The 27,054-nt window shown below is 37.2% G+C and overlaps 1 protein-coding gene across 5 annotated transcripts in view; it reads right to left on the reverse strand.

The window, feature by feature from the left end:
• ACSL6 (acyl-CoA synthetase long chain family member 6) overlaps positions 1 to 27,054 on the reverse strand; it is a 1,926,773-nt gene that overhangs the window by 1,232,238 nt on the left and 667,481 nt on the right. For all 5 annotated transcript variants that reach the window (XM_044069184.1, XM_044069185.1, XM_044069183.1 and 2 more), the window contains exons 5-7: positions 24,541 to 24,642; positions 24,001 to 24,100; positions 9,986 to 10,164 (exon numbers count right to left, since the gene is read on the reverse strand). In XM_044069184.1, the coding sequence (XP_043925119.1) occupies positions 9,986 to 10,164; positions 24,001 to 24,100; positions 24,541 to 24,642 (381 nt within the window). The remainder of the gene's footprint in view (positions 1 to 9,985; positions 10,165 to 24,000; positions 24,101 to 24,540; positions 24,643 to 27,054) is intronic.

Below are 27,054 nucleotides of genomic sequence, written 5' to 3' on the forward strand. Positions count from 1 at the left end.
TCATGCCCACACAATCACACACTTACCTGACCCGTGCCCTAACTCACCTAACCCGCCCTAACCCTCACATCCACACAATCGCACACTTACCTGACCCGCGCCCTAACCCTAACTCACCTAACCCGCCCTAACCCTCACATCAACACAATCGCAAACATACCTAACCCGCGCCCTAACCCTAACTCACCTATCCCACCCTAACCGTCATGCCCACACAATTGCACACATACCTAACCTGCACCCTACCCCTAACTAACCTAACCCGCACTCAGTCGCTGAACCCAAACCGTAACTTTCCACCACAGTGCTGAAAATACCGAAGAAACAGAAACAGACAACCGAATTCTTTCCCTAGGAAAAAATGTAGTTATCTGTTTCTTCAATATTTTCAGCGTTTGCTGAAAATGGGTCGATATTAGAACACTCAAAGTTTTGAAACTTCGGTGGTCTAATATTGACCCAGTTTATCATACCCTGATGTTTTTCACAGTAAAATGTTTGAAATAGTTACAACTGCTGCTCTATCTATTTTATTTGGGAATAATTTCTGTACATGTTCACCAATAATGTTGCCAAGTAATGGCCTGCTACACACCCCGTCAGTGTGCTCTAGTCATCTAGCATGTAGCATCTCTTTCAGTGTTGGTAGTTGGCAGTAGCTTAAAAAGCTGAATGTCAAATCGTGGCTTAGATGAGAGACAGCATGTCATTAAATTTTTTAAAATGGGTACAGACTTCCTCTATCTTTTGAGGTTCTAGGGGCATTTATCCCCAAAAGTGTATAAAATTTGTAAAGAGATGACATATTAGGGTGATTTTAAGTATGATAGGTTGATAGGTGTGATTTGTGATTTGAATAAAACCACAGTCACAAGCGGTTCCTAATTACTTAACCATCCTTTAAAAATACTAACACCTAATTGCATACAGTACAAAATGTGATGTTGTTGTGAGCATCCTTGTTAAATTCAAAGCAAAACAAACAGATTAATATTCTCACAGCATGTAATCATTTTTGGAGTCACCAAAATGCTATTGCTTAAAACTTTTTTATTAACTGGGACACCAGAATGTATTTAATTTAATAAAGTATTTTACTGCAATTTTATTGTGTCATTTTATTACTGCTAAAATGCTATTGCATGAAGAACGATTGGTATATATTACATTTTGCTCTAAACTGCCTGTATTGATTGCAGAATACCGTATCCTCACAGTGAGTAATGTGCTAAGGGACCGTATATCCATTAATGACATGACAATGATTTAAATACAGCATATAATGACATTAAGGTCAAACCGCAAAGCATGCAGGTTGTGTCATCAAGCCATATTCCTTTCTTTTTCCCAGTATAACAAATGCCCTATCATAGCTTATTCCTATAACATGTAAATGGATAAACAATCCAGAAAATGTACTGGCTAAGAATTTCAGTAACCAGTGACTGTATCTCCTCAAACAACAATGGAAAAAATCTCTGTGGCTTTTTCTGCAACAAGATCAGTATTATTTTACATATCCACTAAAACTAACACATCTCAGATGACCTATCCTGGTCGACTCATATTAGCCACAAAGTGAAGAAGGCACAACAACGTCTGCACTTCCTATGGAAACTGAGGAAGGCAAACCTGTCTCAGTCCATCCTCAAAGCCTTCCACAGGAGGACCATTGAGAGCATCCTCTCAAATAACCTCATAGTTTGGTAATGGTAACTGCAAAGCATCTGACCACAAGGCTCTCCTGATGGTAGGGAGAGCAGCAGAAAAATCATTGGTTCCTTACTCTCATTCATGGATGATCTGCATGGGACTCGGTGTGTGGGAAGGGCTAGGAAGATAATCAGTGATCCCACTCACCCAGCCCATGGCATGTACTTCTGCCTTTCCTCATGCAGGTGGTATTGCAGCTTACACTGCAAAACATCTAGATTGAACAAGAGTTTCTTCCCTCTATCCATAAGGCTGCTGAACTTGAATGCCAGGCATGGACAGTGAATAATTAGTTCAATATGTCACTTGCTATGAAGTATCAGCTATAGTAATCACTCTCACAAATTGCCTCAATAACTGGTAGAGTTAGCCTGATTTTTATGCTATTACTTCCTAAATGTGTATTAGCAGGAGTGAGTCACCACAACATACATGTGCAATATGAAACTCAGAATATATCATACTACAACTGATGAAGTGCCATATTCTAAGCAGTCACAATGTGATGTTATAGTCTTGCAATACCTACTAGTATAATATTTTCTAATGTCTTCCTGTCCAACTGTTGTAATTTATTGTGTTGTTAACATTTTAATTATTACGGTATCTGCATTCATCTTACTGTCATTCAGACTATGTGTTCATTGTTATATCTTGCATGGGGACCAAAGCAATGTAATTTCACTCAGCTTGCACTGTTGTATATATTTGATCGACAATAAAGTTTACTTTGACTTTGATAGTACATGCTGTTTGGTGTTGTGATAGCATGGATGTTAGATGTCATTTAATAATGATCACAGAATATTTTCTCCTGATAAAACACCAAAAGCTAGGAAGTTCCACACATTAAACTGACTGTAAAGAGAAGAAGGGCTCCGTCACAGAGGTGTTGAACACTTAATGTAATTTTCAAAACAACCAGCCATAGTAATCCAACATATGATTCACAGTCACTCCCCTCAATTCAACATAAAGAAAACAAAGTAAATGATTTTAGACTCCACTTACACATATACATTGTTTAATTCTGTTTTAAAAAAAATATTAACATTGATTAATTCTTGAGTAGCAAAGGCCATTTGCACCACACATGCACTGCATAAAGCTGTTATTTCATTCTTTACCCTTAAAAAGAATACTTTTAAGCAAACAAAGAAAAAAACGTGACTATAATTTAATTGTCCAACAATGGTAGCCTTTGCAGGGGGAGTGATTCCTAATTTTTGTCTGAATTTTACAATTAAAAAGTAAAAAATAAACTCTCTTAAACTGGCACAGACAGAGAATGCCAGTATGATGCAATGCTCAGAATATGACTAAATGCTGCAATGCCTCTCATGTTTTAAATCTGGCTTCTGTGGCACAGTAGTATTGAAGTTTAAATAAAAGAAGTGAATTTTCCAAAGACTTATGAAGCCTAAAGCAATAATAACAACATACCACTGAAAGTCAGTATGCCCTTTATTTAAAATGAAAATAGATTTTTCTTTCATATTCCAGTGCCTCTGTCTCCATGGAAACAACTAGAGAACCAACAAGCTTATTATGAGTTGATGAAATGTACTAATGAACACCTGCCTAAGAACCTGAGGAAGAGTTCCTATTTTTTTCCCATTCTACTTAAGTTCAACTTACAAAGCATTACGTCAAGGACCCACTTCTGTAAACTAACAATCCCACTTTAGAAGAATGCAGCCATTGGTTGTTTCTTGAAACAATATAGACTGATTCTGGTCGGGTGTGGAGGCAGTAGTTCAAAGAATGTGCCACACCATTAGTTCTAAATATGCTTTGAGAAAGGTAATTGTATACTCCAAGTCAGTAATCTGAAAATGCAGACATTACATTTTGAGTATTTGCTGTCTTTCTGGAACGGGAGATTACCATAAAGTAGAAAAGCTGAACAGTAAAATCAATACACTAATGCTGTAAAAGTTGTTGCAGGTAACTGTAGGTGAACACGATTGAAAATGAACTGTCGCGTGTGAAGGCAGCTGTTGCATGATATATATATATATACATATATATATATATATATATATATATATATATATATATATATATATATATATATATATATATATATATATATATATATATATATATATATATATATATACATATATATATATATATATATATATATATATATATATATATACATATATATATTTGTTATAGTGAACATTTTACAAAAGTAATGTGTATCCTATAGAGAAACTGTATCATTGTGGCAAAGACTTATTTTATATGTTGCAGAAACTGCTTTTAATTATGCTTCTGATATGTATGTAGCAACCTCCAGCTTTGCAGAGATGGTAAGGATTAGCTTCCAGTTTTCTTTTGCTTTGGGAGGTGTCTGTTTCATACACTTATAGGTGGATGTGGGACAAAGTTTTTAATGCCTGATGATAAATGTGTGTGCAAGCATTATTTGCAGATGCTTAGTTTGATTTACTTTCCTATTAGCTCTTGATACATTGAGAGGAATAAAATACAACACTGGAAATGACACCATAAATATTTTGGGTAAAAGGCCCTCAATCAGTACCTTAGTGAACATTTTAATTGTGCTAATTACAAATTATGATGTAAGTGAGAGCTTAATCAGGCAGTAGAAATTAGGAATATGGTTACTGAATTTAGGCAAGAGTGTGAAACGATATCTTAGTCATTAATATAGTTTGTTTATAACGAAATTGACTATAGTGCATAAAGAGTTTCAGTTTATTAAGGAAGAAACAATTAAAGAAATCTTAATGTCCTTAAAGACCTTAATAACCCTTGTTTTTACTGGCATTTGCAACCAATTTATGAACTATCTTGCTGAGTAACCTGCACAGCTGATACAACAGAAACATGAGGAAAGGAATCTGGAATATTTGGAAAAAATGAACATTCCACCAGTTTATAAAGGGAATGAGGGACCTTTGAACATTCAGTTATAGCCCTGTAATTCTCGGAACAGCTCTGTCAAAGGTTTGGAAAAGGTTATGAGCAATGGATTATGTAATGATCAGAGAAGTGACATTCTCCACTGAAGACTACATACTTGCTGTGTTCATAGGTTCATAGGTTGGTACTAGGCTATCAGCCCTGGGGCCTATACAAGCCTAGCCATAACAATTCCCTGGCTATTTCTTCCCACACTATTTACTTCCCTATTACTTCCTAAATGTGTCTTTCGGCTTTTCCCGGTTATGGGTCGCCACAGCGGAACTCCGGTCTGCTAATGATTGGTAGTTGATTTTTACGTGCCGAGTTACCAGCCCTGATGCACAACCTTCAATGAAGGTACGCCCGTACACGCATGTCTTCACACAGAAGACGCTCTAGCTGAGAATCAAACTGGATAGCGTCTTACTGTGAGGCGGCAATGCTACCGCAGCACCACCATCGCGGGTTACTGAAGATTACATACTTACAGGACAGAAATCTGAATTACCACAAAAAAGAATGCTCTTTATGGAAATGTTGTCAACAACATGAGCATATGATGATGCTGCCTTTACAAACTGTAGCAGGGCTTGTAGATCTCACTTTGTTGTCTGACAATATGGTCCACCTGGGGTGAATAAGATATTTGTCACTCAGTACAAGGACTGGCTAAATTCTGGGAAGACATGAGTAAAGATACATGACTGGTTATGCATTAACAGGGGAGTTCCACAGATGTCACTGCTGGGACCAGTATGAATAAACTACAGATAAGCCAATTACAAAGTTCATTAAAATTACAAATGGACTGCCATACTACTGGAGTGACAGAAAAAAATGAATGAGACTGAGAAGTAGACTAATTTAGGCTAATATCTGACAAGTTGGAGAATACTCTGAAATTACTGCATTGAAGATAAGGTACACACATACACATACAATGTCTCAGTCCCTCTGTAAGTCAGCCACAGGCCCTAACATGCAATGACCATTTTAGCTGTCCCACTTCTCTATGACTCCTGAATCATACAAGTATATCACCTTACCCCACCCTGACGTATACATCAGTTGCAACTTTTAGTAATTTAATAACCCTGTCTCTTCCCCTCCTTCCATCAGCAATCATACCTTCTCATCTCTACCAACATGTTTGTTTGCTACCTTCTCCCAGCATTTGAATGCTGCCACCAACACTCTCAAAACCGCCACACAATCCCAGCATGCATACATGACTCAGAAGACAGAAAAATTAAAACAAAAATATAACAGAACAGATGGTGATGTTCAAGTGCCACAAATGAAAAAAAAAGTCTGCATTTTCCTCAGAAAATATACAAGCATTCCATAAGATAGAGGGGAGGTCAAAGCAACACTAGATCAGCAACAAAACAAGCTCTGCAGCCTGACGGATAAAGACCAGGAAATGGGGAAGAGAACATTGAAAGTGGAACTATAAGAACAAAGCTTGATGGTAGTGGAGATGGAAACACTGGCAAAGATGCAAGGTCAGAAACAGAAGACCTAAGAGTAGGTTGAAGAGGTAGAATATCTATATTAGTGGAATCCACAAAAGAGTTGTGTCACTTAAACAGAAAAATGATGTAATGCGTCTGTTGAAAGAGATTGGTATTTTCCCTCTGGGAAGCTCAAACCTAAGTTGGAGACGGTCCATCATGTTAGAAAGCTCAGAGCAGCAGACAGATCCCCATATGCTTCCAGTAATATGTAGGCACAGAAGAGGTGCTCGAACAAGCAAGGGCTCATAGGACTATACCATACAAAGAGATTTTATTAAAATAATGGAGGGATGTATGACTGCTGTGGGTAAGCAAAGGGAAGCACTTTGTGCAAAGTAGACAAGCAAAACTTAGTGGGAGCAGGAGAGTGGATCAGCCACCGTGTGGTGTTGTCAGTAATATGGAAAGGTGTGCACTTTAAGTTAAACACAGTCAAAGAAGTTAGATAGTGTTCATAGAGAGGATCTATATAGGCTGCAGATAAACATGCAGGCCTGACAGCCCAGATTCGAATAATCTTTTAGAAGTGGAAGGGACAGTAAACATGAGGCAATATTGGAGACAGGACCAACCAGGAGAAGTACTGATGTCTGAGATATATCTCCAGTGGTGAAGAAGCTATGAGCAGAACTTAATGGGACTGGAAAAAGAGGACACTCTGAACTCTTGCACAGATAAGTGGGGAACCTCACTCCAGATGTGGAAGGTCAGCCATAACTGAGACCAAACACTGAGAATATTGCCCAGGAAAGTGGAAAATAAATCAGCAGGCAAAGAAATGGAGAAAAAAGTGATTACAATGAAAAAGAAAGAAGAACTAGTCCAAAATGAATGGGTGATTTTGCAGAGGGCTCAGGGAATGCTGATTAGTACTGCTTCATAGATTAGACTGAAGGGAAAGTGAGAGATGCATAACGTAAATGGACTGGCATGTGACAGACATTAAAAGGTGGAAATCGGAGGCTTTACAGACTTGGAAATCTTGGACTATAAGAAGGAGATGAAGGTAACATGTTTTATTGTTTTTTAAAGCAAATAATAATAATAATAATAATAATAATAATAATAATAATAATAATAAAACCTTTAATGATGTGGAAAATGTACATGCCCTAACTTAAAATACCCTTCTCACATCTTTTCATCCAATGGAAGGTATGCATAAGGGACCACTTGCTAATGATAAATTGAATGCAACAAGGCCAATTGGATACCGAAAAGTCAGTGGATGCAAAAGGACTGTAACTTTGTTAATTAATGCCTGTGAAATATTTAGGGTACAAACAATGTTTGTCTCAGAAGTTAAGAACATTACTTCAAGTGAGTGGAAAGAGACAGAGGAGATAATTGTGAAAGACATGCACAAATAGTTCCTAATGGTGGTAAAAACTGCAGATCTTCTAGGAAGGATCAAGAACATTTCCAAAGAACTGAAGGAAGTTTTCAGTTATGGCAAGATAGAGGTGGACAGGCGAGAGGGGGCAGATAATCCCGTCCCACAATTGGGGGTGGTGGCGTACATGGAATAGAGTGTAGAATATGTGGACTTGAATAAAGGGGAGAAATGGTATTAGGGTGAGAAGGTAGCCAGACCAGTGGGTATTTGCCATAAATCTGAGCAAAGACTAGACATTCAAACATGACTGATTATTAGTGAAGAGCTGGTATACCTTTAACAGATTGTACATTTATGTATATTTGCAATGAGCTCAAATAAAAGAAGCAAATAAAGTTCCACTTCACTGGTCCATTAACACAGCTGATTGGTACCCTGATTTATTTCATGTCTATAAATGTATTTCAAGGGAATGAATTAAAATGTAACAAAATGCAAACTTTCCCTTTCTGTAGTTACTTTGCTATCTATATTAATTATATCTTAACTTTTGTTAAATGTATATTCTTCTAAATATTTAAATATCTTTTTCATGTCTTCATTTCTATGTTATGAGGTGCTGCATTTATATACCTGTATTATTTTCTGTTTGTGTATGGATGTGTTTAAAACTGTCTACCTGTCTATGTTATAATGTTGCTATATTCCTAAGCATGTATTCATTGCGTTATGGAAATAAGGCTGTAACTACCATCTTGGCCCTAGTCATGTTCGAAAAGGATCCTTGGACTAACCCGCAAACAAAGTTAACAAAGCTAGTCATTAAATAAATAAATGGATGGCTGTAATATGCCCTTTGCTTTTACACTGATCCTGGATGCTGTGAGTTGTCACCTCATTTTGTATAGTTTTCTTACAGCCTTTATATGGTTTGTAAATGTAATGTGAAATAGATAAAAAGCAACCCATCATGGCAGCTCATATGATGTCTAACATCAGTGATCATGCCATTGTTTATGTTGCCAAACTCATTATTCTCATGTTCTTATTATCAAATTTTAACCAGCATGTTCATAAGAAACAGTGATGACAAATAAAGATGAAAATGTCTGCAACACACTGGACACTGTAGTATCCTCTTTTACAAATAAAGTTTAAAATCTTCAAGAACCTTGCCGTAAAGTTTAAAATTAGTTTTCTGCCGTGCTTTACTGAAGATATTTCAAGCTGAATCGATGGAATCATACAGTTGTTTTTCTCTATTACGTTAATGTGAAAAAGGATAAGCTGAAGTCTCATTTTTTTCCTATTGAACTGAATCAAAATGTCTTTGGCAAAGTTTTCCTTGATAGAGGGAGAGAGAAATGCAGACAGATATATAGTGATCTACTACGCTTTATTATTGCATATTCATTTCCTCAGTGTCAGTCAGTTGCTATCAAATCTTAATGGATATAACCTATGGCCAGACTATTATTGGTAGGGGGCCGTTGACTTACAAAGTATTTCAGACTTTCATGACACTGTTAATTTAGGCTAGCTTTAATGTCACCAGCTCAAATTCATTCCTAGCTATTCATTCATTTTGCATTGGTATGGAGACTTCAACAACATGTTTTCCTCCCTGACAAGGTCTTCAAAATTATCAAAATCATCATCTTGGAAAACAACTGCTACAGTTAGACATTTTTTATACATTTGAAATAAATTCTGGAGATTAGCATGTATCACAAGTGGAAGATTATCATAATTTTTGTCAGTATGGTGGCTTGATGAAGTCACTGTATGCAGGACTGATGTAGGCAGTACTTAGACATTTAATGAAATTAGGGTTTCTTTTAAAACATATACTGTAATAACTGTCTGAGAGAATAGAGTTCCACTTATGAGTTTCATTTGAAAAATATAATGCACCTTACTTATGCTTTTTCTCTCATTTATTTTGATTTTACTTTTTTCTTTTATTGTTAAATATCATAACAAAGAATTGCACAACTCATCTACAATGAAAGGCAATGGATGCTTCCACAACAATTACCACTAAATATAAGATCAACTTACCAAAAGTGTCAGGGTTATGTACTACAGGAGAAACAACCTTAACAACTAAGAACAATACAGTAACTAAGAAGATTCCAAGTAACTGGAGCTTCATAGTGTTACATTTAAACTACCAGGTTCAAAGCCAATAATGACAGGAAGCAGACACAAGATTTTACTTTTGTTATCACAATTTATATGTATTCATTTTCTGAAGCAGGACGGATCTATTTTATTGACAGTCTCTGGAACTTTTGTTATCATATGGACTTCCTTGGGAGTGATGTATGCTGATAACTTCCATTCTTACCTTAACTGTTTACTAATTTTTTCTGTAATACAAACCATCTGATTCCTTTTCCAACAATTTTGCTAGAACATACTACATAAAACCAGATTAGGGTTTCATTAATATTGACAATGTTTAATGTGATCGTACCTCTACTTCCTCCATGGTTTGGATAACAACGTGACATTCCTTTCCTCTTTCTATTAAATCTTCACTAAATGGATCCATCAAGATAATTGACTTTAGTCCTGGAGTCTCTCCTTTTTCCACACTTTTCAAAAGCACTTTGGCCTTTTCTGGCTTATCACAGATAACTGTAGAGATATCAGCTTAAAAATAAATAAATAAATAAATAAATAAATAAATAAATAAATAAATAGCAAAGGACATCATGTCACCTTAACCTGCACAAAAATCAATGACAACATATACAAACAAGACATTTGTGCTATATATATATATTATTTATTATGACATACTATCTAACATCTCATGGGAAGAATATTAGTCAAGGGACACAGGAATTGTAAGATGCATAGCTGTGTATACCTTTGAGTAGACACACACAAATGTTCTTGTCACCCTTTACAAGCACTTAGTATGGTTCACCTTCTAAATCAAACAGGGCTGTACTTGAAAACCCTGGTGTAAATTTGGAGACCTATCCAACCATCAAGATTAGCCCTACAGGCAGATAGAGTAATAGTTTACTTGTGCTGGTAAATTAGACAATAGGCTGTGAATATGTTGAGTTAGAAACCAATACCTCCAGTGTGTCTTGTTTATTTGCTTGTGCAGATTTAGGTCTGTATTACAAAAGTTTGTATTGCCATTGGTTTTGTGACCATTAAGAGGTGAAATAAGACTGGGTTATTCATAGTTCAAAAAGTCTGGCACAGGGGATAGTGGAGCAGTCTGAAGGCTTCTCTGTATAAGGGGAGCAATGTTAATCTAGATAGGTGAAATACTTAAGGTCTTTAATTTTATTGTTTAAAAATTGTTTCCATTTGAGTGATATACCTGGATTTGTTCATATGTAAGGGGAAACTGTATTTAATAATAGGTCTAATATGGGATGAGTATAGTGGTAAGATGACTTCTTTGAATCATGAAGGTATTCCCCATGGAAACTAACTGGGCCAAATAGAAGGACTTCCCAACTATGGGGGAGGCACAATGATTTACTGAAAGAGAGAGAGAGGGTTGCCCATATAAGTTCCCTGGTCTCTTATGACCATATGTGTCTGAAGAGTAGAAGCATTTATCACGAATAAGGTGGGAGCATCTTTTTTGTGGAATGTTACTATGGTGCACTTTTTTGCATTTAGCTTGAAAGCATTTTTAGTAAATACCCAAGGTATGTACATATTTCAGCTGTTGTTGGAGCAGTTTAGTATCAGCTGTCGTGTGGTGAACAGCGCTCAGTTTGCAATCATTTGTAGTCTTAGTGAACCACACTTCAGTGATGATGTTTTGGATTTCTGCAAAATAAATGTCAAACAAAGGGGGCCCAGGACTGATTCCTGTGGTACCCAATGGTTACAATTTACAGAGAGAGTACCACCAACTTTCACGATCTAGATTCTGTTGGATATTCAGCCTGGAACTCAAAAACAGCATAGAAGTTTACATTACATTTGTCAAATTTTTCAGTAATACTAGCATGGAAAATACTGTTAAAAGCTTTGTCCAGATCAAGATAAGTAGCGTTCATGGACTGACCACTGTCCACAGCCTCTGTAGCCTTTCCAAAGAAGTTTACTAGGTTCAGAAGACAGGACCTGCCCTTCACAAAACCAAACTGACTGGGAATCTAGATCAGTAAAATTGCTTATGTCTGTATAAATGAGGTGTGCTAATATACATTCCATTGCTCTGCATATAAGGCTGGTGATGCTGATGAACCTATAACTGCCTGGGTCTTATAGGGTCACCTTTCTGTAGAGGAGTTACATGGGCTATTTTAAATGCACAACTATAAACCCTGTAGATAGGCTCAGACTGAACAGTTTAAGCAAGAAAGAATACTTGTCACTGATGAAAATAGAACCTGGTATCATATCTGGTTCCTTAGAGTTATTATTTCTAGCCTTTGACTAGGATTCTAGGCCTTTCCTCTAAGGTGATTTCTGGAAAGACTAAACTGCCATGGATACTGGGGACAAGAATGTGGGTAGTTAGGGTAAAGTTAGCACTAAATGTATGTGCTAATATAGTGGCTGCATCACTGGGACTAGAATGTGTAACAATAGTATGGATGAGCTCAGTTCATTGTTTGACACTATTCCTTATTTTCCCGACACTAGAAGCATAGCTAAGGTGGAGTGATGGGGGTAGTCTTCCCAGGCACAAGGTGTTAGGGGGTACAGTCACAAGCAACTGGGAATGGCATTGTTTTTCTATTTTTTATGATCTTCAACTTAGTGTTACAGGATGCCAGATTGTGAATTGGCACCAGGTGTCAGATGAGCCAGCTAAGACTCTGTCTGATGTAACCGAAGAAAGATGTGTAGTTTCCTTTGGCATTTAAGTTTTTACTCTATTTTATGTTTTCTAATATTGCTCTTAAATGCCTTGCTTGCATCTTTCCATGTAGTCTTCAGGTGGGAGGATGGGAATGTCTTACAACTTTTTATTACTTTAATTTTTTATGCAGTTTAATAATATGGCAGTTCCACCAGAAAGGTTTGTTTATGAATTTGCCATTATAGGTAGGGGAGACAGAAATGGGCTTTTCAATGCAGGTGTTTATGTGCTGATAAAAATTAGAGGTGAATGCTGCAATCTTCTCAGATAGGATCATTAGTGGGAGATGGATAGGAATTTTTCATAGGTCTTCTAAAAGCTGAAGAAGCTTTGTCTTGGAGAATTCTGTAAAGATGCTCATATTTGATGGTTGGGTGGTATCACTAGAAATGATAATGAAGATGACTCATTTCTGGTTATATTTAATTATAGATCAGGACATGTGGAGTGAGGTACAGGGGGGACAAGTTTAGCGAGGAGAAGGTGAATGATTAGTCTCTAGTGGGTAGTTTTGCAATTGCTTCCATTACATTTGTATTAACATATTCTATTTGAAGCAGACATGAATATCAAACACTGTTGAAAACAGAACAAGGGTAGGTCGATTCCTAGCACAAAATATTAATTAACTGAACAATTGTTTGGTTATTGCTGGAGTCTAATGTCCAAGAAGGCAAAATAGTCAATGACTCATTTGTTGTTAAGTGTTAAAAATTATGGCAAGAATGATAACAGTATAAGAAACTATAGTACTGCTAACACTACCCCTTGGGGAGCAGTTTTATTTATAATCATGATATTCAATAATAGAGACTGATGGTCATTTCTGTGTCTGTCTATGTCTAGGGCATAAAAGCCAAACATTTGACTGTTGCAGGGGTAAAACTGATGTCTATATAATAATGCATATGTCATCAGTAAAATTAATTGCTCTGCACTAGTTAGGTTCTTCTTTCCTAATTTTACAAATTACCCCCAACCCTGACTCCAAATGTATGAAGTCTGGATTTTTGTCCTTTGAGGGTAAAGTGACTTCACTAGGAGATGTTGAAAGGCTGTCTCTCCCTGGATAAAGAAGACACACCTGCTGAGAGGATAGGGTAGTATCTCACTTTTTTCTTACTGGAAGGAACTTGGAGGTATATATGAATCAAATACGGAATGAATACAGTGCAAAACTCCAAGCAGTGAAAACTACAAGATAAACAAACAAAAAAAAAAAATTGAAAGGATGAATGAATGAATAACTAAATAAATAATGTTGCATAACCTCTACGTAGTATCTGATTATCCCACAATTAGTGCTGCAGTGTAAAAATATCAGTCTGGCAATGATTGGACCTAAAGATTGGAAAGTCTGTGTGGGTTGAGCTACATACAGTGGATATAAAAAGTGTTAATACCCCTGTTAAAATGCCATGTTTTTGTGATATTAAAAAAGGAGACCACAATAAATCATTTTAAAACTTTCCCCACCTTTAATGTGACCTATATCCTGTACAATTCAACTGAAAAACAAATCTGTTAGGGGAAAAATATAAAAAATAAAAAAATGTTCAATAAGCTGGTTGCATAAGAGTGCACACCCTTAAACTAATACTTTGTTGAAGCACCTTTTGATTTAATTACAGCATCCAGTCTTCTTGGGTAGAAGTCTATCAGCATGATACATCTTGACTTGGCAATTTTTGCCCACTCTTCCTTGCAAAAGTGCTCCAAATCTGTCAGATTGCGAGGGCATCTCTTGTGCACAGCCCTGAAAATAGGGACATACCAGTGCGCCGGTATGTCAGTCCTGAAAATACGGACATACCACCAGTCCTGAAAATAGGGATATAGCACCAAAACAGCTATATCTTGTATGTCAGTCCTGAAAATAGGGACATACCACCAAAGCAGCTATATCATGTGCGCTGGTATGTCAGTCCTGAAAATAGGGATATACCACCAAAACAGCTGTATCATGTGCGCCGGTATGTCAGTCCTGAAAATACGGACATACCACCAGTCCTGAAAATAGGGATATAGCACCAAAACAGCTATATCTTGTATGTCAGTCCTGAAAATAGGGATATACCTCCAAAACAGCTGTATTATGTGCGCCGGTATGTCAGTCCTGAAAATAGGGATATACCAGCTATATCATGTCAGTCCTGAAAATAGGGACATACCACCAAAACAGCTATATCATGTGTGCCAGTATGTCAGTCCTGAAAATAGGGACATACCACCAAAACAGCTATATCATGTGTGGCGGTAAATCAGGCCTGAAAATAAGGGCATACCTCCAAAAACAGCTATATCATGTTCAGTGGTATTTCAGGCCTGAAAATAGGGAGATTCCTCTAAAAATAGCTGTATCATGTGTGTTGGTATGTTAGGCCTGAAAATAAGGATATACCGCCAAAAATAGCTATATCATGTGCAGCTATATGTCAGGCATGAAAATAGGGACAAGATGGTCACAGTGAAAGTGAAGAGTCAAATTGGGGAACTTGTTGATATTCTGTCAGTATTTGAGGGGATCATACACAGAGTGATAATATGGCAATACGTGTAGTGACACTGTGTGCCTGCTCCTTCAATCACCACTTAGAAAAACAGGAGGAGGAATCTTTCCACAAACAGTTTAGTGGGATCTTTGTGACTATAATTATATTTGAATCACAGAGTGATGGTGTATATCTAGCTGCCCCTGACCTTTTATACCTGAAGGCTGCTGTGCTGGATCTGTCATCTAGCTTCATGGAGCTGACATAGGTTTAAACTGTTGCAAACCTAAAGGAGGAGGTGGCTGCAAGGGGATGAGGTAGCATTGCTCGTTAGAAAGCAAAAACAGCTTTCTAAATGAGACCTTATACAGACATCATAGTAGTTTTACTAAATATAGTTAAGTGCATGGCAGTTTGTCCAATCTTGCAACAAGAAAGAACAAAATGTATAAATAAGCAATGCTATCTAAAATCTAATTCCAAATAATTTCAATAAAATATATATCAAACTTGGTTTAGAATAGTGGGAATTTAATTGAATGCAAATAAACGCATCATCATTCCCTTCAGTAAAAGCAATGCCCTATCAAATTAACAACAATACCCTATGTACTTACAAAGTGGTAAGCGATCTGGGATCACAAGTAGACTTTGACCTTAACTTTGGCCACCATGTGTCTACTGTAGTAAGGAAGACTTTCTACGTAGCACACTAGATTAGCAAAGGCATCGCCTCTAGAGTAAAGGAGGTTATAACGTCTCTATACTCGTCACTAATCAGGCCCATAATTGAGTATAATGCCCCTTTCAGTATGTACCATACAAAGCACCTGCAGCAGTTGGAGAGAACTCAATGGTTTCTAACTAAGAAGATCAACGGTCTCCAGCACATGTGGTACACAGACTGACTAAAGTCCCTGTAGCTATACTCAGTATTGTTTAGACTACTTAGGAGAGACAAGCCTGACTTACAGAGCAATCTCCGACCCAAGCATAATGAATTTGCTGCACATCCGTAATTTAAATGGGACTAGAGCTACCCATTCCAGGGAGCTAAATATGGCCTGTGACTTGAATAGGACATGCTGGATGAACAGATATGTCTCCCAGCAACTGCCACATTTTTGGAAGAGGCTGCCAATTCATGTGAAGCAGAGCACCTCTGACACTGTTCAAAAGGAATCTGGATGAGTGGATGGGGCACCTTAAATTCTTACTGAGGATAGCGCCCACAACATTCCTGGACATGGGTAGTCATTAATAAATCCAATTCTGGATATTGACTAGAGTATCTATACTATTACATTGGGAAGAAACGGCTAGGCTTGAAATTACCTCTGAGTCGATAGCCTAGTTTTCTCCTATGATCCTATGATCCAATGATTGATATATATATATATATATATATATATATATATATATATATATGGCTCTACTTTGTTTCATCAAAAGCTTATTTCACTGAATTTCAATTCACCCTGACCAAATCGCTGAAAGCTCAAATTACTGAAAACTCATTTCACCAAATCTCATTTCACTGAAGTACTGGCACTGTGTAGAGTACTGTAAGGCAAGTAAAAGGTATATGCCCCTTTACCCACTGTAGTGCTATCCTGGAGTTAGTATATATAGTTGGGGTGGGTGGGGGTATATCCCCCCACTTAGTTTGGGTATATATTGTCTTCTGTAAAGAGTAAGTCATTGGTGTTGTAAGTATGCATGTTTATGGTTTAAAATGCATTGTTTTGAAGCTTTCAGTGAAATATGATAATGCAATGGGGGCAGATAGTGAAGTACAAAAGGCTCCCATTAGTAGGGCATGATGCTGTAGATTGTAGGTTAACAATGACAGAGCAGGATTGCTAAAAACACCAGAGGGCCAGATTGTAGCATACTAAATGTTTCCTTCATTGAGAAACCAATGCATTTGCTGTATGTTATGTGAGCAAGTGAAACTGCCCAGATTACAGTGGAAAATCTGACTTTATTATGGTCTGATGATTAATACCATGAGAAGAGCAGAAAGAAGCATATCAAAGCATGTTTTCGGTGATAAAGTAATCAATTTTCACTGTGTGACCTGGACAAACATCCTAGAGCATATTGTAACATAAATACAACATTGCTGATTGCATAAAAATACTTGGTCGAGATAGAGTGCCAATTCAAAGGCTGCTTGTAGCAGATAACAATATAATTGTTCTTTGTGAATGTGATAAATGTCTTGCATTACATTCTGACAATTATGCTTCTCTGCGAAGTGTCTCATAAGGCCATAGAGGTAAGGCACTCAGTAACATATAAATGGCCAAGTTCAGTAAGAAAACAATTTGCCGACTTTAGATTATTTTGTGGAGAACACACAGTGCTATAGTCTCCCTGATAACAGGAGCCAGACAGAAACTATCAAAGACGGAGTTTAGTAGAGAAGCAAAATATTTACTGTGTGACAAAAGTTCTCAATAGTATGTTAATAACCATGCCATACTGGCAACTGCCAGAAAAGGATGTTGACAAATGATTTATTTATCTTATTTATTTTACATTTGTTGACCGGGTTCATCCAGCTGAGCTGATAGCTCTTTTTCAGCGGATGCCCAGGGAGCATCCACAAATTTACAATAAAATTGCAAATGAAAATAGTATTATAAACAAAAACATTAATATTTTCAAGTTGGAACAATAAAAGCATAAAATTATTTACAGAGTTTAAGCTGACATTTAACTTAAGATATGTACAGAAACAGTATACAAGTTTTGTAAGTAGAGTCAAGGTAGTTCATAGGTTCATAGGTTCATATATTAGTACTAAGCTAACTGCCCTTGCGAGCCATTTTAAGCCTAGCCAATTATCCCTTGTGAGATTCAAACCCTGCACTTTGTGTTTGTAAGGCAAACACCTTAACCATTAGGCCACCCTCCCAACCCTCTCAACAATTAGTGAAGATCATACAGGTAGTGTGTAAGTAGAAATATATTTTAAGATTAAGTGACAGATAATTAGCTAGATGGGATGAATAAGAGAGCTGGCACATAATAAAAATAAAATGAATGAGGGCAGACAGTAAGCCAAGTAGGAGAGGAAGATAGTTCAAGGAGGGTGAGTACAGTGGTACGACCAGCAACTTTTTAGGTAGTCTTTGGTTGCTGATTTAAATTCTTTGAGTTGTTTGAGGGTTTGTCCCAAGAAATGGTAGGGTAGTAGCTGTAAATGTTTTGGCCAATTTTCCTCTTGGGTTTATAGATATGTAGTAAGTCTTGGTCTGAGCTATGGAGAGTCCTAGAATGTAGAAGGAGATTAGAGAAGACAAGTTGGGACAGAAAGATGGTTGGTACAAGATAGAGTGGATAAGCTGTAGCTGAGAGAGGAGGAGCAGGTGAGGGTAATTCTAGCAAGTTTAAGTGCTTTAAAGAGAGACAGTGATGAGATCTATAGCTTTCATTTGCAAATCTGGCCATTTTGTTATAGGAAGTTTCTAGCTTAGGTAGGATGGAGGTTTGGAGGTTGGTGAAGATTTGAGAGCTGTACAATAGACTTGGTAGGAGATAAGCATGAGAGAGGGAGACTTTAACTTTGTTAGATAGGAACTTTTATTTTTTTGTGTAAGAGGCCAAGTTTTTGATGGATTGTCTTAATGCAATTACTTACATGCAAATCAAATTTCAGTTGGTCATCTATCATGACCCCTAGACATTTTGTGTTGTGTTCAACTATGATAGGTGGTTTATTCAGAGACTGGATAGCAAAAGTGGATTTAAGGTAGTTTAGGTTTTTGAAAAGAAAAAGTAAGAGTTTGTTATTTTTTAGGATTTATAATTAGCTGGTTGTTAGAGAACCAGGTTTCAACAGAGTTGAAGGATTTCTGAATAATAGAATTTAAGTCAGAGAGGGTGCCTGCAATGGTGATGACTGTAGAATTGTCAGTATATTGAATGAGGGATGACTGAGGGCAGGAGGTATAGAGCAGATTAGTAGAAATATTGAAGAGTAGTGGATCAATAATAGATCCTTGGGGAACACCCATTTTGATAAAAAGAGAAGGGGAGAGAGTAGAGAACCATTTTACCAAAAAACAAGCTATGGCAAAGGTGGAGAAGTGAAGGTTAGTGAATGTATTCAGAAGAAAGGCGTGAGAGACTGTATCAAATGCTTTAGAGAGATCTAGGAATAAGCATGACACTAGTTTATTGCTAACTTTGGCCAGAGAAATAGCGTTGATAAAGGGCAGAAGAGCAGTAGTGGTGCTATGTTTTGGACAAAAGCCATGTTGTGTGGGGGTGAGCAGATTTTCTTGAAGTAAGTATTCCATGGCTTGCTTATTCGCACATTTTTCCAAGAGAGAGGTTATAGGATGGCTACGTGTCTGAAACTGGAGATTTCTATGGAATTACCTCCTTTGTGTACAGGCAGAGTATAGAATTCTTTTCAGATAGAGGGAACTTTTGATTCAGAGGTAGAACAGTTTATCAGTATAGAAACTGGTTGGGCTAGAGAGTCTTCTACTATCTGAAGGAAGTAGGGAGGTATGTTATCAGCAGATCTAGAACAAGGTTTTACTTTGCAAAGTAGAGGTTTAATGTAGCTGGTAGGTATAGGTTTAAGGGAAAATATGTTAGTAGAATTCTGACTATAGGAGGGGTCAGTTGGATTTGTAGTGTTAGAATTAGAGGGGACAGGACTTATCATCTTACTAATGGATTCAATGAAGTAGGAATTGAAGATAGAAGCTGTTTGTTGAGGTGCATTTTTTGGGCAGGAATTTGGAGATGAGGGATTACCAGGATGCAGTATTTTTGCAGTATTTGTGAAGTAGGTAGGTTATTATAGAAATTTTTTTTGTCTTTGTTAATACTTATTTAGTAAGGTTTCTGAGTTCTTTATATTTTTGTAAGTGGATGGGGAGCTTAGTGTTCACCCAAGTTTTCTACGTTCTATCTCCTGTTTTCATCAAGGTGCGAGCAGCATTATTCAACCAGGGGATATGTTAGCTTTGACATGTACTGTGCGCAAGGGTGCCAATGAGAATATTTAGGAAGGTTGAGTTGAATGAGTATACTTCTTCGTCTAGAGGGAAATGGGTCAGAAAAGACCAGTTTATTTTGGAGAGGAGGGTATTAAAGGTTTCTGGGTGGAAGTTAGTTAGCTTGCTACATTCAATGTATCTATGTGGTTTAGAGAAATGTGAAGAGAATCTTAAAACTTTTGCTGGGGAGTGATCGCTTAGGGGGAGTCAAGTAAAGTTTCAGGGGTTGTTTTATTTATGTGGGTCTGAGACTAATATCCATTCAACAAGTGAGCCAGAGTTGTAGGATTTATTAGCATGGATGGGTGTAGAGATAAGGTGAGTAAAGCCATGCAAGTTGATACATAAGGTGGAGTTAGGTGAGCAGATAGCCAGTTTATATTGACATCTCCTAGGAGGATGGTTTCATTATGCATGTGTAGAGTAAGCCAGGACAGAATATTATCAAGTAGGGCAATGTTGTCACTAGGAGGTATATAAATGGCTGCTACAGTAATTGTAATATGCTTGTTAAGTTTAAGGTTGGCAATCAGGAGTTCAAATCATACTTCATCAAACAGTCCTGTCTCCTAGTGCAGGAATGGGCGTGTTACTATATATAAACAATCTTAAAGTAATCTAAACAGCATAATATTGAAATAAAAAAATATTGAGAGCAAAAATATCTAAACACAAAATCTCAGCAAAATCTAAACATATCCCAAACCAGTGAAACTGAGATCACACAACAGAGGGGAAAGGGCATAAACTCTTCCTCAGTATAACTTTGATTTGTTGATATTTTGTGTTTATATATTTTTTGAAATTAGATAATTTTGTTGTTGATATTATGCTGCTCAAATTGTTTTACAGACACACACACACACACACACACACACACACACACACACACACACACACACACACACACACACACACACACACACACACACACACAAGCACACACACACAATGTACATATGCATAAAGTGAAAGCAAGTAACTGCTTCTGTTATTTGAAAACAGTCAGACAACTGCTAATCTGGTTAGTCAAGCCAGTATGCACATGAATTTGTACATGCACAATTGTATTTAACAAGCTGATAAGCACTACTATAGGCAGGACGTCTCTGTCTTTTCTGGTTTTGGCTCCATTATCTCTCTGCCACTGACATCCAGACTTTTCCTTATAGACCCATTTGTTTCTTTCCTGGAGGAATGGAGAAATCCTGTCATAATCCTTGCCAGAGATGACACCTCCCTTTCTGATGAAAACTCCATCTACCCTTCTTTTAATCAGGATGGGTATGACATATGTGACTTTGAGAATTTGGATTTTAGGCTTGTGAGAGAAAGGAAACCCTCAGTAGGATACAGTCTGTATGTGATATCAAGATATAAGCCCCCTACGATTGTTAATGGTAGCATGCTTTATAGCTGGGGAAATACTCATTGGTCTCCAATTGGAAGCACCTGGCTGCAAGCAGTACCCTCCACCCTACCCACAGGAAGCAAGCTGATGAAAGTCACTCATATAGTTCCAACTTGAGCTTTTCAAGCATCTATACCTATAAATAAACGTTGGTCATCTGGGTCACAGATAGGGTGGCATCCCTCAACACCATGCAACCAGGCTACAGACTGACTTTTTTTCACTACATCACATTAAAAAATAGGGATATACTAAAAGCGGCTAAACATTGCTACCAAACAAGAGGGGGAAAAAGGTGGAGGTAAACCAATCTTCATCAAGAAGAGATTCCAATCAAGTCTGGTAAAACAACATGATGCACTAGAGCTTCTTCATGCCCAAATAACCATCAGAAAGATCCCATACAATGTATTAGCTAACTATAGTATTCCCTATATGACCCAAGAAAGCCATAGCACCTATCTACAGGAACTAGAATAATTCATTATTAAACCCAGTACCATTTTCCTTGGTGATCTAAACTATCCAACTACAGACTTGGAAACCTACACCACCACTAGTACACAAGCACAGAGAGAAATATTACAATAAAAGGAAGAGTATTTTGACCAAATGTAATAAGGCTTATTCTCAGAATAAAATAAAATAAAAACAGCTCAGGAGCTTAATAAAGTCCTCCCAGGTCAAGTTTGAGTCTAAAATAGCTACCCAGGCCAAATACAATCACAGCAACTTTTTTAGATATGCTTGTAATCTCAGAACACATCTCAGCAATGTGCTGAGTTGATTTTGAATGATGTTACCTACACTGAGGCTGTACATATGGCCAATAAATTCAGCTCTAATTTTACTCCCTCTCCCCTTGGTTTGTCCCAGAAGATATACCTAAAACTGGCTTGCCAACAGCTATCACACAAGACCACGTCCTAAAAGCACTATTAAATGCTAAAAATACTGCATTGCTGGGTCCTGACAATGTCTCTAGATGCATCTTAAATAGCTCAAAGAATGATTTAGTGCTGCATGGTAGCATGGTGGTATTCAACATTGCCTATGAAAGGCAGGATTGATTGTTTGAGGCTGATTACAGGATTTTTGGGGGGTTGGGAGGTTGGCAAAATGGTTAAGGTGTGTACTTTACATGCAGAAGGTGCAGGGATTGATTTTCCCATGAGGAAATTGGCTAGGCTTAAAATGGTCCACAAAGTCAGTTAGTCTAATACTAATATAGGAACCTATGAACTTATATAGCCACCCACCTAAGAACACTGATTAACCTCAGCCTGCATACAGGTTTTGTACAAAGTGAATGGAGAACAGCTGCAGTCATTCCTCTGCATAAAGGAAGAACTTCCACATGCCCAGGCAGTTACAACCCCATAAGTCTGACCAGCCTCATACACAAAGCCATGGAAAGGCTTATCATGGAACTAATTAATAAGGACATAGGGTATCTTCAAATACTGGACCATTCTCAGTTTGGATTTGTTAAGTACAGGTCATGCTTACTCAGTCTGGTGGATTTTTTTTTTGAAAAGGTCACCAAAACAATGGATGAAGGTAAAATTGTACACCTCACATACCCTGACTTGGCCAAAGATGTTTTTTCCCCTATCGGGCCTCATTTTTACCAGCCCGGCCTCCAATACCCAATGTCCACATTGGGTCTACCAGCTACTCCCCAATCCCCTGGACTTACTCCATTTTTGCCTACATGGATGAACTGAATTCCCTATCTCTATATTCGGTATGCTAAGAGGTGACCAGTGTCTGGCATACAAGGCATTGTCTGACCCAGTACTGATGGACTTACTGCATATCAGCAAATTAAGTGACATCAGAAATACTCAATCTAGGGATTTAAACCTTTTTCTGCCACATCAATAGAATGACTCGGAGGGGCAGATCTAGCTCGCAGAGGATACTACTGCTCTGGAACAGACGCCCCATCCACATAAAAAGAATAAAAGTTCATCCATATCCATATTCAAGTGCAAATTGGATCTTTGGATAGAAAACAGAAAACCTACCCCAAGATTGCCCCTGTACTACTTCTATCCCATACACGGGTCCCCTTGCATTATCTATGGTATAATCCCAGTTATTCTTATTAGGGGTAATATATATAATTATCCACCGTGGGATGGATAAGGCCAGTCTAACACCAAATGGGACTGGTTAATTCAAGCATCAAAACAGAAGCCGTCTATGCTTAAAATGTCACCCAAAGGCACCTAACGTAGTACTTACCTATGAACCTATGAACCAGTGTTGTGTTTGAAGATGTTTGTTTGAATAACCTTTGTGAAATATGAGTATTATTGTAGACTTCCTAAGGGATGGAACATGATTTTTATTCAAGATAAAGTAGTAGACCTCTTTGTACAACTTCTGTTTCTTTTTCACCATTAGTAGTGATACTTCTCACTGTTCCACACCACCCTTTTAAAATTAAAGGGACTCATTCTAATATTTCCTTCTAGCTTAGACTGCATATGATACTTGTACCAGAAGTCTCTCATATACAGTTCCTGAAATTTAATGTACTTCAAGTGCTACAGGCTATTGTCAGTTTAATCGAACATTGCTTTCACAGCCTTAGTTTGCTCATCCTGGTAGAATTATCAAGTTTATGCATGACTAGTTTAATAGCAACACTGTTGCTACATTTCACTACAGTAGTTATGCTTTCATTCATAAGCATGTAATTACCTGTGTTGATAATATACTGAACTGCTCCAGGCCCCAGTGTGTCATAAAGTGGTACAACAACCATGGAGTAAGTGTAGCATGCCAACTCAGAGATGATCCACTAGAAAAAGTCAAATTAAAATACAGTTAAAAAATTGCTGACTTAAATGATCAGTGTCTGTACCTTCACTCTGTCACTTCACTTACATTAAGAGTAACGCACACACACCCACACACACACTTGTTTCATTCTGTGATAAACAGAGGGCAAAAAGTATATTCGTTCATTTATTTACAGACAAAATACATGGAAAGGACAACTTTAAACTGCCTGATTAACAGATTTAACTATGAGGTAGTCTAAAGCAAAATTATTGTCAGCATTCCATGAAGGATCCAATGTGCGAAAATGCTTAGAAACAAAGTGCCTGCATTCACGACATAGAAATTTGTGGCAAATATAAAATATGACCTTTAGGGAAGAGGTACAAATAATGCTACATATTACTCAATACAAGAAAACACAAGTCGTCACTTAACAGACAAGTGGAAATGACCAACCTCAGGTCGGTTTTGTGCAAAGACTCCAATAAACTGGTCTGGAGATGGTCTACAGCCTTGCTGAAGCAACCCTGAACCCAGATATTCTGCTCTTTTTGTTACCTGGAAAAATACACAAAAAGATATTTCTCTATTAAAGAATACAATCTAGTGAACCATCAGAAGAAATATCTTATTAGGCATATACTCTGTGTCATATTAAATGTTTTAATCTTACCAGGATGGATGCTGAAAAATTAATATACTATTGATTTTAATGAGAATAACCATGATTTATTTCAGATATTACTATATTGCACATTACACTTCTATATTACACAGCTTATAAAGAAACAGATTGTGTCTCGATCTAGGAATATCATTGTCCCCCTTACTTAGGCCACTCATTGAATGTATCTGTATCAACACATGCAGCAACTGGAATGCCTATAGAGATACCTTACTAAAAGGATACCAGGCCTAAACAACATTTCCTACATGGACCGACTCTAAGTCCTCTGACCCATTACTGATGGAGTAACTGCTCATCAGCAAGTCAAATGGCATCAGAAATACTCAGTCTTGGGATATAAGCCAACCTCTTCTACAACATCAACAGAGCAGTTTTGGGTTTTGTGGGGTCCTAATGGGAAGCTGAAATGTCAGCAAGCAAAGGAGAGTAGTAGTACTGAAACTGAATTCATCCTCAAGTCTTGGTGAGTAGCTTCATGAGGTGGACCCTGTTTTTTCACAAAATCTCACCAAGGCGACACTGATATATAGACTGTATTTATATAGCATATATCATGGACAGAAGTAAGTTAAAAACAAAAAAGATAGCTGGGTGCACAAGACCCAGGATAAAAAAAAATTGCCCAATGCTGGTAAGGCGCACTGGTGCCTGTACTGGAAAAAATGACAGTGTAGAATCCTCAAAATATGGAAACATTCCTACAATGGGGCCAGGACAGGCCCGGGGGGGGGGATGACCCCCTGTTGTAGAAGGAAGTAGAAGTCCACAAAAATCATAAAAACTGACAGGCTAAAAAAGAGCCATAAAGATGACAGAGTGGACTATCGAGGATAAGAAAGAAATTATGTATTATTACTATTATACAAAAAGTCCAGAATTTCCAGACAGAGGATATAAAAAATATTAAAAAATAAATTGGAGAAAAGAAAAATACTTTACAGTTATACTACATGCTGGGGTCATGATTTGTTTAATACGTTTTTAACTGGCCAGGAATTCTACCACTGAAATTAAGGTGACTGATACTTTGTTAGAACTGGTATTGACCAACAATTTTATATTTTTTGAAGGTGAGTATTTTTACCAGACTTCTGATGTAACTATGAGGGCAGCATGTGCCCCTTTTGTATGCTAACAGAGTTTTGTCAACATGGGAAGTGTTTAACTCGAAATACAAATCTTTGATTCATGCTTACTACAGATTTCTGAATGACGTCTTGATATTTTGAAAAGGTTCAGAAGACTAATTGGTAGCCTACATACTATATTTGGAAGGTATGTCTAGCTTTTTAAGGTTTACATATCAATTTGACTTTTCTAACATCAATTATTTTGATGTAACTATTGGTAAGGATACTACAATTCAATACCTCAATTATTTATTGGAAAGATATGTTCTCCAGTTCTTATTTGCATTTTGAGATCTGTCACCTTTTTCACAAAATAAAGGATAGTGAAGGGCCAGATGGTCTGGCTAATGAGACTGACTATGGATGAGACAGCCTTTGCCAAAGAATTGCACAACCTTTGGTGTGTGTTTAAGGAAAGAGGTTATTCTGAATACTTACTCCATTCAGTTAAAGAGGAGGTGGTGATGGATTGAACAACCAGGTTTATACCGCTTTTGCAGACAAACAATCAAGTCAGTATACCAATAGAGATTCGATCTGAAGAAATGATCCACTTTAGTAATGACAAAACTCTCTTTTGCCTTATAATAAGATATATCGAAATATGCAGAACCCTTTAACAGTTTATGGAAGGACAACCTTCAATATTTTTTTTACCAAGGAAAGAGTATTAAAAATTTGATTGAAGGCCAGTATAGGTGGACTACATTTATTAGACTCTCTAATTGAATGAGCCTTTGTTGTAGGTGGAAATATTGTTGATTTATTCACAAAGGTCCATATATACTGGTGGAATGGCTTGAAAGAAGTTTAGCATGTCTGGGTAGATGTAATTGAAACACCACTCAAGTGGTATATTTAGCTACCTGTACATCATGTCCCACGTTTTATGCTGGAAAAACAACTGATGACTAATGGAAAGAAATAGGGAAGATTATTATGACGTTTGAAGAAATAACCCTACTAATGCCCTATATAGGCATGAAATGCATTTCAGTAATTTCACAAAATTTACTATTTTTTGTCACTGACAAGGCTGAGATTTCAGAAAGGGGAGGTGATTTAGATACTTTATTCGAGTATCAAGAACTTCCAAGGTAGTTGAGGATTAATGTTTATAAGTCACTTGGTCTTAATGATGTTTTATCTATA

This window comes from Protopterus annectens, chromosome 4.part0 (genome assembly GCF_019279795.1).
Source record: "Protopterus annectens isolate FY-2018-M chromosome 4.part0, PAN1.0, whole genome shotgun sequence".
Taxonomy (NCBI): Eukaryota; Metazoa; Chordata; order Ceratodontiformes; family Protopteridae; genus Protopterus; species Protopterus annectens.